This window comes from Aethalodelphis obliquidens, unplaced genomic scaffold, assembly GCF_003676395.1.
Source record: "Aethalodelphis obliquidens isolate GAN/ISIS:26980383/991018 unplaced genomic scaffold, ASM367639v1 scaffold9, whole genome shotgun sequence".
NCBI lineage: Eukaryota > Metazoa > Chordata > Mammalia > Artiodactyla > Delphinidae > Aethalodelphis > Aethalodelphis obliquidens.
The window spans coordinates 26,997,574-27,012,012 of record NW_020837953.1 but is presented as its reverse complement, the minus strand read 5'-3'; the positions used below and the strand labels follow the sequence as shown (position 1 = coordinate 27,012,012).

The 14,439-nt window shown below is 50.0% G+C and overlaps 2 protein-coding genes across 6 annotated transcripts in view; one reads left to right on the top strand and one right to left on the bottom strand.

Annotated features, from left to right (window-relative positions):
- The window catches only part of S100PBP (S100P binding protein), a 31,764-nt gene extending 28,165 nt beyond the window's left edge, over positions 1-3,599 (top strand). For 4 of the 5 annotated variants that reach the window (XM_027109264.1, XM_027109263.1, XM_027109262.1 and 1 more), the window contains one exon: positions 990-3,599. In XM_027109264.1, the coding sequence (XP_026965065.1) occupies positions 990-1,131 (142 nt within the window). In that variant the 3' untranslated portion in view covers positions 1,132-3,599. The remainder of the gene's footprint in view (positions 1-989) is intronic. The other variant, XR_003433333.1, reaches the window with a different exon arrangement.
- Positions 3,600-9,112: 5,513 nt separating this feature from the next.
- Positions 9,113-14,439, bottom strand: part of FNDC5 (fibronectin type III domain containing 5) — a 7,970-nt gene continuing 2,643 nt past the window's right edge. Inside the window, exons 2-5 of the mRNA XM_027110703.1 lie at positions 12,671-12,782; positions 12,002-12,200; positions 11,550-11,639; positions 9,113-9,466 (exon numbers count right to left, since the gene is read on the bottom strand). Coding sequence (XP_026966504.1) covers positions 9,114-9,466; positions 11,550-11,639; positions 12,002-12,185 — 627 coding nt within the window. The 5' untranslated portion in view covers positions 12,186-12,200; positions 12,671-12,782 and the 3' untranslated portion in view covers position 9,113. The remainder of the gene's footprint in view (positions 9,467-11,549; positions 11,640-12,001; positions 12,201-12,670; positions 12,783-14,439) is intronic.

Here is a 14,439-nt window from a genome sequence, read left to right as displayed (position 1 = left end):
GAATTCAAATCCACGCTCTTCTACTTACTCCACTCTACGACCTTGGGGAAGTTATTTTACCTGAGGCTTAGTTTCCTATCCTGTATAAGGAGTTAATGAGAGTACTTTTCTGGTAGGATTGTCATTAGGATTAAATGGTGTGAGATGTTTAAAGAATTCAGCAAGTATTTGCATATAGGGCTAGATAAATACCAAGTACTGTTAAAATTATTTTCAACCTGGGCTATTCCCCATAATCACCTATGGAGATGTCTAAAAATACAGATGTCCAGGGCTTGACTCAAGGGATTCTAAGTTATTAAGTCTAAGGGTGGAGAGAGGGGCCAAGAATCTATATCTTTACATTAAAGCTTCCCAGGTGGTTATTAGGACAAGCTGGAGTTGAGAATGGGGTGAAATTATCTCAGAGGGTCCTGCTCAGAACCCCAGCCCAGTACACAACTAAAGGAGGCTCTCAAGAAACTTTGAGTCTGTTCAGTTTCTAAACTTGCAGTGTGATTCTCACGTGATGCTTACCTTCTCTGGGAATTTTATTCTAATTTTAACTGCTGTGTCCTGAGCAACCTTGAGCTGTGTCAGACAGTGAAGTCCTGTTGGAGGTACAGGTCTGATGCAAGCAATAAAATATAGATCCTGTTCTAAATGTTTCCAGAGGGAGAAAATGGGTTTTTCCTGCTTAAACATTATTATACATTATACATTGGGTTTTCTTAGAACATTCATGTATATGGACCATATCACCATAATACCTGTATGGGAATTAGGTGGCTTTGGAAATTGGAAGGAAATAGAACTTATAGTGTGTCTTTCATATAAGGAAAATAATATAAAATTTCTAAAATTATGAGAATCGAAATATAAAATGAATATCCAATTTCCAAAAGTAACAGTATTCTTTAAATAGTTTTCTTGGCCTTTTTTGTATACAAATAACCATTCCAGCTGAAACCCTCATCTGTCCTCTTTTTATTTTCCCTCTCTGCTGATAGAAACTACGCCCGGTTCCGACAGAAGTCTCTGCAAAGATACAGTCTGACTCAGTGGGTTGACCAGAACATGCGAAGCCACCATCGGTTCCAGCGTCTACCAGATTTCCCGTACAGTCCATTTGTCTCCTCCCATCAGCAGTGAAGGTCCCTATCCAGGGTCCTGTCCAGAGCAGCGTCTCATCTTCTGCTGTTTTGTGCTTTGTAGATTTTGAAATTTATTTTTCACAACATTTTAATTTAAAGAACTCGTCACCTTTTGGAAATGCCCATTGCTGACTTGAAATTTTTTGTATAAGGTCCTTCCTGTTTATGTGTGTGTATGCATTTAAGCAGTGTTGAGTTGATAATAGTTTTAATTTTTTAATTTAAATTGAAGGTGGCTGCCGCCTGAAAGCCGGCATTAAGTCAAAACACCCAGGATCAAGCAAAACACCCACCTCTATGCAGAGGTGAAGTCTACTTCTGGTGCCCAAAAGAAATCATCTTTTAATCTCCTATGAGGAAGAGATTCTTTATCAGGCTGCAAGCCAGTGTTAATTATTGCTGATGACTTATAAATGGATACAAGTCACTTTTAACAACGCCTCTTACCTTTTTTATTTGAATCTCCGAATACCTGTCAGTATTTTAAAGTTGGTAATCCAGGACATCTGAAGTAGTTGAAAGGACAAATTAGAAGTGTAAATCTTTTCTTCTTTTTGTACCTACTAGCTGCCTTTATTTTTTGGCTTTTTTTTTTCATTCTTCATTAAATTTATTTTGCACAATAGTGTTTACAAATCTTGTACATCTTAACTCTAACAGAAGACTGGTGACTAACAACCCCTGTTGATTTGTGATCTTGTGACTGTCTGCCTTCTCTGCCTTTCTTCAAGGATATTCCTTCTTTTTTCCCCAGTGAACTTAGGGCTCTACTGGCATATTCCTGTATCCTGTTAGACATAGATATGCCTCTTAAGAACAGCCTTACTGTGCTTTTTATTGAAGAGCCACCCACCCAGAGTCTTGACTCTAGGACAGGCCAGAAAGCAGTGCTATTGAGAGGTGTCAGTTGGTCTTCAGTTTCATCTGCTGAACTCCAGTTCAAGTATGAGTTGACGTGTTAGTGAGCTTCCATCCTGTGGGAGAGACTTTGGAGAAGCTGTCTTTTGTCTCCATTATTAGTTAATAAGAGGTGCCTTTTGATCCAGGATCTCCTTACTTGGTCAAACCTCTGATGTACAGTTTTACAAAACTACTAAAGTGAATCTAAAATAGTTTTGATTAAGCCTGTGCACAAAGCGTTACCGGATCTTAAGGGTAATGCTATATGCAGCTATCTTAATGGATGTCTTAGTAGTTTGTTATTCTCTTTACAGACAGCTCTAGACATCTATTGGGAGATTTTGCAGTCTGGCATTTGTGCTGCTGTTCACTCTGTGTGACGGTTGTACCTAGTTGCTATAGCACACAGCCTGTGATACTGGGCTCATTGCCTCTGTCTGGTTTTGTTGTTCCATCAGCCCCATCTTTGTATGCAAGTAACCCATCTTAAACATCCTACCCTGCTTTAGAAACTGATTTGGGAGAAACTTGGTCATAGTTACCAATAAACTTAGATGGATATCCCTAAGTGTTAACTATTTCTATCCAGTCAAGGATTCTCTTTTCCTTCGACATCTGGTTTAGAGTCTGGGACCAAAATGCAAAGGAGAAGTTCTGTTCAAAGGCAAGAGTCAAAATCTGTTATTTCAGTTGGCATTTCCTATATCAGTCACTTCTCCAGGTTTCCGTAAATTAGTATGATGGAGTGGGACAAACATCCACCTTTGGAACTATAGCATAGTTAGAATTAATTGTTGCTGGAATAATTAGCATTGCAGCTGTCTTGTTCCCCACAGATAGCCAAGGAGTAAAGGGACAGCCTTTTGCTTAGGCAAAAGTCTAAGACTCATGTTCCTGCCTCCCTGGTACAGGAGGGTTTAAGACTGATGTGTAATGGGAGCATCGCCTTTGCCAAATCAAATGAGTGATGGGTTAACGAGAAAATGTGACAATCACATTTCCTCTTTGCTCAGATAATTCTGTTTTTCAAGCTTTAGCAGCTTAATTAAATCTGTTGGACTGGGGGAGGAGAGAACTGTTCCCTAGCGGTTAACATGGTATTCTTTAAGAAGAAAAACAAAGCCAAAGAAAACTCATTATCAGGCATGTTCGCCTTAAAGACGGTAGTGGGTAGAATCTGGAGTTTTAATCTGTTTTTAAAAGCTACATATCTCACATTTAGTGTTGGCCTCTAAGTCTAATTTTCGTGTAGAATTCTTGCCGTGTTTTATTTACATAAGCGTTGTGTGCATTTAACTGCCTACCTAGCTTTCTTTATCTGTGATGACATTCTCGCCACGGGGGTCTTGACAATGCAGAGTAGGAATGTGCTGTTTACATAGTTTACTTGTATATAAAGAGCCTGAAATAACCTTAGTTTTGCATCTAATGCAGGCCCCAGTTTACTTTGGTTGTTGTCAGGATCAATTATGAAAGTGAAGTTTGGTGCCTCCTCTTTATCATGTATTTCTCCTTGTAGCAGTTGTATTTAATGTCATTGCAAAGAAATAAAAGTTCTTGTCGGTGGCTTATGTACCGTGGCCGTCTATTGCGGGCTCTGAAGGAGGGCTTCTTCCTTCTTTGTGCAGGTAGGTTAGTGGGGTGTGGGAGGGGCGGCAGTTAGTAGAATGTGGTACCGGGGAGGCGAGGGTGTGTGCTCCCTGTTCTTTTGAGGGTAAATTACAGTGTTAAGAAAGGCGTTCCAGCAGTTAAGAAATGTTGAAATTGATTGGAATTAGCAGCTACATATAGTGCACATCAGGAGCGTGACATAGGGAGAGCCTTAAATATCACTGTGCTGCTGTTTTTGCAGAGGGGGAAAATGGCTCAGCCCCATCACACAGACACTGCCTCGCATTCCTTCCTGTGGCTGATGGCTGACCCCTGTGTCTCTCTGCCTCTCCAGAGCCAGCACTGATAAGGAAGAAACTGAGCTACCTGGGGCATTCTCCCTTTGAAAGGGATGTGAGAAACCAGAATTGATAGTTGTTCTTAACCCAACTTCTCCAGAAATTGTTCCTAGAACCTGGGGTGAAGGTTGGATAAGTGTGGGTAGATGTGGGAGACAGCGTTAGATCACTTTTGTGAACCGAAGCTTCTTAGACTCACCCCAGGAGCAAAGATGAAAAGGAAGGCAGTAAGAACTTGTCACCTGTATTAGCCAATGCTTTACAGTCTCAGCTTGTGCTGAGACATTAAGTAGCAACATACTTGGATAGGCTTCTCTGTCCTGCTGTCCTGTAAGTTTTGTGGGGTTTTTTTGCGGTACGCGGGCCTCTCACTTTTGTGGCCTCTCCCTTTGCGGGGCACAGGCTCCGGACGCGCAGGCTCAGCGGCCATGGCTCACGAGCCCAGCGGCTCCGCGGCATGTGGGACCCTCCCAGACCAGGGCACGAACCCGTGTCCCCTGCATCGGCAGGCGGACTCTCAACCACTGCGCCACCAGGGAAGCCCTGTCCTGTAAGTTTTTAACATGTAGCCTACAGTCCAGGTGAAAGCCTCAATATAAATTTTCTAAATACTCAGCTGTTTAATATTCTTGTCTGAATCCGAGGGTCCCTTGACCTATACATACACATATCCATTTTGTCCTCTCAGGTGTAGGTGTTCCTTTGTCCAGTAATTGCTTATTTCCTTTTTAGCAATGTGTTATTGTAGGCCTCAAAGGTTTCAGAGACTAGGCTGGATTCTCTGAGCTGGTGGCGTCCTTTACCCTCAGTTCGTTTTATGTTGTGGAGAAGTGAGGAGGAGGAGAAATGGACCTTCTCTAAAAGCTCATTCTCTAAACAGCCTGTTGTGAACTTTTACGGGAAGAAAAAGTCCCAACCACCTAAAACGAGAAAGCAGAGTTTCCTGCTTTTCTAAGAGAAAACAATTATTCCTAAGCTGATTCTAGGGTATGCTTGTTTTGTAGGCCAGAGCACCTGTCAGGAAAAAAATGTCCACTTGTCACAGGAAGTATCAACTGGCCAACGGTGGAATTCCTTAATTAAAAGCTCCCGCCCTGTCACTCCTCCCCACCTGTCTTCCCCCTATGACAACTGGAACATGCCACAGACAGAAAAATCTGACCCAGCACCCATTGGGAAGCGGTGGAATGTAATCTTTTGGACAACCTTTAAAGCCATCTAGTCCTGAAATGCTGTATCACTAAGGAATTATTTGTATACAAAGATCTCCTTCAATTCGGCTTCAAATAACATTTGAGGGTTTGAGAGTATTGTACCGATGGAGCTTGGGGGGTGGGGTGTCCCATTTACAAAAGCATTTTGTTCTTGGAGGCTACTTTTTAAAAGCAAAATCCAAAATCTGTCAAATAGGTTTATAGAGGGTGAGAAAGTAGAAGTCTGAAACATTACGTGACTGGGGTGGTGAGATGTTAAATATTTCTGTAAAGGGTTTAACTAGAGATCATACAAGTGGGTTCGAAAGGAGGCCTACGCTGAAAAGCTGGGGTTGAGGGGACGACTGGAGAGAGGAAAGACTCGTGCCTCATAGAAACACCAGTCCTCCTTCCTTTCTGTAGACCCCGGGGTCTGTCTCCTGTCCCATAAGGAAACCCTTTGGCTCCTACTCTAGGTGGTGGGTGGGGTCTGGGAATCCTCTGTTCTTACCCCTTGGTTTTTGACAGATAAGGAGCCCAGGGCCCCATCAGAGAAGTAACTGGCCTGAGGGTCTCCTGCCTCAGTCCACCGTTCCTCCCACAGACCTGCTGTGGTCTTGCAGGGCAGGTCTCTCAGTCTCAGACAACTTGCCTGAGCCCTTCCCAAGCTGTGGGGAATCTGCAGATCTAAGTGAGGGGTGAAGAAAGGACCACAGCCCAAGTCACAGCCGTAGGCTTGCACTGTGTCACTAGTTGATTCGGGAAGAGTTCAGTTGTAGAACTTGGGGGTTTAGGGAGGTGATTAAAGGGAACGGTGTTTAGTGAGGCGTGTTGTTCACTCCACTCCCCTCATTCCCTAAGATGATGTGCTACAGGCACAGATAAGGTAAAGACAGCAAACTCCCATTAGCGGCACTCCCTGGACCCCACTGACAGCTGTTTATACCTGATGCTGACTTGGAGTTTCTCCATCATCTGGCACTAAACAGGCACAGAGGACCTGGGAAGTACCTCTCTGAGGTTTGGCTGGCAGTTCTGCGTGCTAATCGATTACCCACTCTCCCACCCAGCCTGTAAGACCTGCTCCCCTCTGCTCTCAGAACCTTCCAGAACAGCCTACCCTAAGCCCCACTCACCTGACATTTCCTAAGCTCCTCCCGGCTCTGGACAGAAATGTTCAAGGTGCCCCATTTACTGGTTTGCTCATTGGCTAATGGCATCATTCCTCTACCTTTCAGCCTGCTGCGGGATCAGAGTGATGTTCCTTTAACATCCCCGAACAGCATGCTGTGAATCCTGAGCTGCAGCAGGCAGCTTCTGCAGTCCCGCTTTACTTCCCCTTCATGCTGGGAGAAGCAGGACTGCATTCCCTTTGGCCAGGAAAAGCACCAACCCTATCCAGAGGGGAAAACCCTTTGTTTTAAAAACTGAGCTCCAGCCTGCATACCTATGCGGTGAGGCAGCCCAAGCTCGGTTTTGGGGGGGGGGGGGGGGCTCAGTAATGGGATGATAGAGCAACTATTTTCTCCTCTTACACGTGCACCCCCATCTGTTAGAGATTTCCCTTCCAACTCCAGCTTGGCTGGCAGGCTTGTCCCTAAGAAGCTGCAGGCCAAAATGGAGAGAACTGACTCCCTCCTCCACACGTCCTGATTTGCTGCCAACTGCCAGAAAAAGAGGGCAACACTTGGGCATTTACCAGAAGACGAGGATGTGCCTTTTCATATGTCTTTTTATTTTACATTTAAAAAGTGGTTATTGCTCTAACTGGATCAGAGGTAAGGACCTCTCCCCTAAGGAGCCTTGGCCTTGCAGCCCCATTCAGCAGGGATGGAAGTCACAAGACAATGAGTGGAGCCTCATGCCCTCCCATGAGGAAGCCCTTAGTGTTGCTGACATCTGCCTTTCACCCTGTCTCTCCTCCCTCTCTGTGCTCCACACTCGGGCAAAGCAGAGTGGCAGCTGCCCCAGCCCCGAGAGCTCTTGTAGACCGCAAAGCAGGGGCGGTCACTGGGGAATGGCTTTCAGCTCTCTGGCTTGGGGGTCACCGCGCTTCTCATTCAGTTCAGCAGGTACTCACTGGGCGCCGACTGCGTGCCAGGCTTGTGCCAAGCGCAGTCGCCCACACTGTCGTCCTTAGCCACGAATGGAAGACGCAGAGGTCCGTCTCTTCCTATGCAGGCATTCAGCAGCCGCAACTTGTCAGTCCTAGGGAAGGATCTGCCTTCCTTAGCAAGCACCATTTGTTTTTTAAACCAGAAAGAGGCAGTGGAGGGAGAGACCTGTCACCTCACACCACTCAGGCTCTAGGGAAGGACATGAGGACCCTGGGTAGCTTTCACGAACCCTGGATGAGATGGCAAGATATGGAGACCCCAGAGGTCAGGACTGCTCTGACTGTCCATGGTGAATGGCTCGGGCCCGCCTCCAGCAGCGTCCACCCCAGAGGGGGTGATTTAGCAGCCCCCAGGTTGTCCCAGGTGGATGCACCTTTTCAGTTGTGCAAGCCAGCACTGTTGCAACTCCAAGAGACTTTTCCTAAAGAAATGGGGCCAGTACCTTCCAGGTCTCTTTCCCACTTTGTCTCATTCAGACCCCAGACTGATGATCTTACAGTCAAAATAAGGGCCAAAGAAGACAAAGGACACAGGCAACCAGCTCGGGGAATCCCTCTGCCCTCTGGAGTGAAGCCCTTCGGTTGTGTTTTCCAAAAGAGACAGAACAGATAACATCTTACACACTCGCAAAGTTGTGCACCGCGCCACAAACAAGTCCCTGATGGCTGGATCCAGCAAAGGCTTGATGGCCGCCAGGCCCCTGCCCGGCAGGCAGCCCCACAACTTCCCTGAAAGACACAGCTTCTGTCAGTCTAGGTGCTTGTCATCTCCCAGGAGCTTTGTGCATTTTCTCAAAGAGGAAGCCAGTCCAGGAGAGGCGAGGAGGCAGAAAGACGGCTGTGTCTCACGCAGCTTTGCCTTTTCCAGGACAGGGCCAGGCCTTTTAGTTTTGTGGCTTATTTTTTGCAGAATTGGGGTTTGCAGTTCAGCCTTCTTCACCAGACCAGGATGGGGGGGCAGAGGGAGAACTGTGCAGCTAGCTGTGCCTCCCCCCATGGTAGTCCTCTTTCTCCCTGTGCCCATGGACCTGGGGACCAGCAGAGAAGAAAAATGAAATCCTTCTCCCTGCAGACAGGCAGTCATGCTTCGATGATGTTCACCGAGGGCTTGTTTGGAAACTGGGAGGAAAAAAAAATGAGAGAAGCGGCCAGGGCTAAATTGAACAGACTTCTTGCAAGGATGGAAACAGGGAGAAGACACCAGAAGGAAGGGAGCAGCAGGGCTGCAGCCTAAAAGCCAGGCTCTTGTTCTCAGGTGGAAGGAAAGGAGGAGCCCTGCCTGGATGTCTTATCTCTCTGCCTCTCAAACCCAGCCTTCAGCTTCACTCAGCTGAGTGGCCAGGACTGGGTCCGGGGCCCTAGCCGAGCATCCCGCTGGCTGGTTCTCTCACATCCTGCAGATCTGCCTCTGAGCGTAGCCTCAGCCACTGACATTGCTGAGGTGCTTCTGGAGATGGTGGATTAATAAGAGGCTTCAGGAGAGCGCCAGAGAGAAGCCAAGAGAGAGGACAGTAAGCCAGAGGGTGTAAGGAGATGGAGGAAGGAGGAAATGTAGAGAGAGCCAGATGTTTGTTTGTTGGATAATCATCGTCAGAACCATGAGATTCTCTTCCGTTCTCTATGTCTCTCTTCTGAGCTGCTCAAAGCAAGCACTGAAAAGGTTTTCATATCTGTTTTACAGAAGAGGAAATGAAGGTACAAAGAGGTGAAGTACATGCCCAAGGTCATACAGCACAGCAGGAGCATGAATGAGCCCAGAACCCCTACTCTTGCTGTCCCGCACCTACTGGGAGCTCTGCCCTCCCCACTCACTGCCCTCTTTTTAAACCCCTACTGGCTCCTGGCACCCTGCAAAAGGAGAGGATCCAAAATCAATTTGCAGTGTCCCCTGTGTCACACGGGCAGCGGCCAAGCTTGGCTCTGTCCAGCTGCAGCCATGCCAGGCCCCATTGGTAGTCCCCAAGCTGACCCCTTCTGCAGCCCAGGGACTACCAGGGTGCCAGCCACGGGGCCCCCATCCAGGCCCAGGTTTTGCCCTCACCTTGCTGCGGAGAAGGCCCCCACTTTGGTGCTCTGGTGTGCTGGTTTCTGATGCGCTCTTGGTTTTTTCCTTGTTGTTATTGGGTTCATTGTCCTTGATAATGTCATACTGGCGGCAGAAGAGGGCGATGACGCCTGCAGGGGACAAAGGAGAGCAGTCAGAGGCCAGAGCCCCAGTCCTTGCCCCTCCACTTCATGCCCACTAGACCAGGCTGAGCTCCTGTGGGTACCGGGCTCCAGATGGCCTCTCACCATCTGGAGCCCAGTACTACTGCAAGAGGCTGCCTCTGGCCTCTGGCTTCTGCGTCCACCTGTCCCCTTCCCCACCAGCCCCTTCACTGCTGCTGGGCTGATCTTCTTACAACATGCTTCTGATCGTGTCTCCTCCCTTTCCTTCTTTTAAACCTCAGAGGGCTCCCCTTTCCTTTAGGGCAAAGAGAAACAACAGCATTTGTCTAGCATGTGCCAGGCCCTGTGCTGGGCCCTGACATTCCATCTCACTGAGCCCTCATAGCTCTCTGAGAGCACTGGTTATTACCATCCCCAGGTTACGAGGGAGGGCAGTGATGAAGAGCTTAGATAACCCACTCAAGGTCACACGGTGGAATGGGGGTGTGCACTCCAGGGCCTGCACTCTCCTAAATGTTTATCGCTATCAAACTAATATTTTTTGCAAGTCCTATAGTATTAAGGCAACCACCTCCAACTCTCGTAGGTGTTTTCCCCATTTTTACCTCTATGCTTGATTTATAGTGCTATTTCTTTTCTGTCTGCGCCACACGGCTCGCAGGATCTTAGTTCCCCGACCAGGGATTGAACCCGGGCCACAGCAGTGAAAGCCCAGAATCCTAACCACTAGGCAACAGGAAACTCTATAGTGCTATTACCTGATCTGTTTTAGAGATTATCTGTTGACGTCCCACCATGGCATATAGAGCCTAACCACTCCCTCTACTACCTTCCTCATCATCCTAGCAGAATTACCTCACAATTTCGAGTTAATTCACTATTCTATATTGTTACAATGATGTGAATACTGTCTGTTCCAAGTCTACTAATGCACCATAAGCAAACCTCCCCTTTTGTACAATCCTTTGTTTTTCCAGCTTTTTTTTCAAGTGTCTGCTTTTCTTTGTGTCTACGGAACCTATTTTTCCATATGCTTCTAAAACAGAGCCTGTTCTCTCAACCACGATGCTCATATAACTTCGACATGGTGTTTAATTCCCTCAAGAAGGACTCCAGTCCACTTGACAGCCTCAACGTCCTTTACCCCTCACTTTCTATCTTCTCTCTTGGGTCGTAGCTGCAGAGTCAGACTGAGCTTAATTTCCTTCTTGAACACACCATGCCCAGAATACCCTTCCTTTTTCGGCTGCCTGGTGAACTCCTACTCATCCTTCAAAGCTCAATCCCCATTTACCTCCTCTCTGTGTTTTTCTTGATTTCTACTCCTAGCCCCAGAATTAATTCATTCCCCGTCCTCTGCTCCCATACATGGTGCTATTATAGCACCCATCACGTTGAATTATTGTTAAGTACGGGCCTGGCGTCTCCCAGACTTCTTACAAGCACATGGCTCTTCTTAGTCACGACTGTAGCACTACTCTCTGGAATGGAGTGGCTGTTCAGTAAATTCTGGTTGAGTTGAGTACAAAGGTGATGGTCTTTATCCCCAGGGAGCTCACAGACAAGTGGGAAAAGAGAAAGACAGGAACCCAACTAACTTAGCTAAGAAGGGCTAAATTTAGAGAGGAGCACACAGGGTGCCGCGGGAGCATCGAGGCAGGAGAACATTCTAATGGATGGGTTGGGGAGGTTTCACGCAGGCGGTCTCCGAGTTGTGTCAAGAAGGATGAGTGGGTTAAGAGGGTGTCCCAAGCCTGAGCTGCCCAGGCCTGAAGCACCTGGAGGCACAGCAACCCGGAAGAATACGGAGAGGCTGCTGCAGCCAGGGCTGGAAGGCCAGGGGCTTTGGCCATTCATTAGGGAGGGCACTCACTCATATAATCCTACGAGGCAGCTACTGAACTGCTATTTTTTTGGTGAGAGGTCAGTTAGAGAAGGGATCCGATCTGGCCCCCAGAGCAGAACTTAGGCTCCTAAGTCCTCTCACTGCCTCCAAGCCCCTCACCCTTCGTTTCTGTGAGTAAAGGGTCTGGTGAGGGTCCTCCACTTCCCCGAGGTGAAGTGAAGAAGGGCTTGGGGCCAGACTCACCGGCCCACATGAACAGGACCACGACGATGATCAGCACCTCGCCCGTCCGCAGCTGTTGGTTCCTCCCCATCTCCTTCATGGTCACCTCATCTGTGTGGAGAGAGACACTATAGCTCCAGGACTCCCTGGGCCCCTGCCAGCCACATTTCTAGGGCCAAGTGCAAAATATTAAGGGCTTATTTCTACAGGTGCCCACACACCTAACAAAAAGAGATTCTAGAACATGCTGATGGCTACTTGGGTGGCACCGACTAGACTTAATCCAGAGCTGAAAGTTTGTATCCCATAGCTTGGGGGACCAGAGTGGGCCTCCCTCTCTCAGGGGCTGCTTGGCTAGGCAGCAGGGGCTGGGGGAGGATGGGGGGCTCACGCTCTCCTCCAGCCGCCTGCCGCGCTAGCCCTGACCGCCCCTCCCCGCACCCCCTCCCTTGCTAACGGTGGCCCGGGCCTGCCTTTGTTCTTCGAGGCCATCTTCTCAGCCTCCCGTGGCGTCTTAAAGAGCACGGGCTCGCTCGCCGGACTCTGGCCCTGAATGGAGATGGCCTGCACGTGCACGATGTACTCGGTGTCCTCCTCCAGGTCCCAGAGCGCGCACGAGCGGGTGGTGGTGTTCACCTCCTGGATGAAGCGCAGCATCCGCACGTCCTTCTTCTGTGGAGCAAAAGCCGGGCCCCAGGTTTCAGTGCCCAGGCCCCCACCCCACGTCTGTCCACCTCTCCGGCGGTGATAAGGCCTCACCTGGCTACCATGTTAAACCCCGGACATCCACAATCTGACTCAAGCATCCCATCACCTCTGCAGGTAGGTATTGATATTTCATTTTACAGGTAAGGAGACAGGTTCACAGAAGTTAGGGAAATTGCCCAAGGCCATACAACTAGCAAGAACTGGAGCAAGGTCCTAAACTCAGATCTGTTTAAGATCAAAATCATGCCCTTAATTCCCAGATTCCAACCAAAGGATTCCCTTCTGGGGCCTCCCTTCCCAGCCACGTGTGCAGCTTTCTGGCCATCTCTCTTGCTCCTCGTTCCTTTTTCCTTTCTCTTTCGGCACCCCTTCCTCCCCCGTCCACCACTTCTATCTTGATGTGTTCTTCCCTCCCAGGGACCCTCAAGGGTTACCTGCTGAGAGATGGCAAATCCAATGACGACCTCATCCTCCAGGACGTCCCAGCTCACCACTGCAGAGTTGGCCTTGAGGTGCCTGACGGTGACATTCACTGGGGCCGAGGGGCTATCTGGGGGTGGGGAGGCACCTGAGCCTGAGCACCCCCTGTCGTGAGGCCCAGGCCCATGGTCTCGTCAGTATGACAAGATAACCTGGGAATGGCCATGAGGTGGGAAGGAAGAAACCCAGGCCTTCCAGTGGGATTGGCACCTGGGTCTCAGTTCCTTAGTGGTTGAAGAGCCAGGCCTGAGAGGTCCCAGGCTCCTTGTAAACAGGGTGGGAACCCCTGCTGGCCACAACTGGCCCCACTAGGTTTCAAGCTAAAATTGATGAGCCCGGGCCAGGGCCAGGTCTAAAGGAGGAGGAATGAGAGGTGAGGAGACAGGCATGGGGGAGACATAGGTGGCCGGGCTGCAGGAGCTCAAGGTTAGTCTGGTGCAAAGCAATCAGAAGGCTCCCCAGTCCAGTGCTCTTTCTACAGAACTGCACTGTCAAGTGAGTGACCTTGAGGGAAGGAGAAAGACCCAGAGGTCGAGAAGAGCCTAGCTGGGTGAGCCCTGGGATGGGAGTGAGGACCAAGAAAAGAAGCCCCAGTACTGTGGAGACCCAGGCAGGATGAAGCCTGGGGAAAGGCCTCTTCTCCACACCCCTCCAGCCCCAAGAGGCAGGTGGGAAGGCGGCAGAGGAAGATGGGGTCACTCAGAGCACGGCCCCTCACTGGAGTCAAGAGAACAGGGTAGGGCCTCTTGGATGGGAGGAGAGGACAAAGGGGACCAGATGAGAGGAGGGTGATGAGGATGGTGGGGGTCAGGGAAGGAAGAACTTTCTAGGAGAGGGGCAGCGGACTCACACAGCTTCTGTATCCCCCAAGAGGCAGGCGCTTAAAGGGGAAGAAGACCTAAGCCTGAGCCTCACCCCTCACCTCATAGGTCTGGGGCCTGGGGAGACAAAGACAGACGTGGAGGCAGAGAGAGACAGAGGGTCACAGACAGGGGCAGCAGACACAGAACCAGAGAACAGAGACAGTGGGGTATCAGAGACAGACACAGGACAGAAGCAGGGAGACAGCACTGAGCAGCCAAGGAGAGCTGGGTCGGAGGAGAGATGAGCAAGGTGGCAGCAGCCAGAAGGGACGGGGACAGGGCGTCAGGAGGGGCGGGGTGAGGAGGAGGCCAGGCCCCAGGGGGCAGGCCAGACTCCAGGCTCGGGGTCCACCCCACCTGTCCCCGTGCCCTCGGGTGCCGGTCCCCATCCCCCTCACACAGTGGGACCCCATCCCGCTCGACCTGCAGAGTTGGCCTGCAGGGCTTTGGGTCAAGGAGGGAGGCCCAAGGTGGGGGGACCGGTGTCCTCAGCTGCTCCCTGGGCCAGAGAAAGGAGCTAGGGCTCCTGAAGGAAAGGCCTGGGGTCAGGGCAATGGGATGAGGGGGCTGGGGAATCCCAAGACCGTGGATCCCAGGGCAGTGGTGGTGGGAAGGGGTTTGAGAGCTGGAGGTCGGGTCTGGGGGTCAAGCAGGCAGGAAAGGGGCTGGGGCGTGGGGCGAGGGGAGCAGTGAGCGGGCCTGAGACGGGGTCCCCAGGGAGCAAGCAAGGGACCCGAGGATGCCCGCCCGCGCCCCGCGCCCGGACCCCCTTACCCGCCTGCACCAGCGCGAGGCAGACGCAGCCCAGCCACAGGCGGAGCGCGGCGCGGGGCGGCCCGGGGTGCATGGCGGCGGCTCCG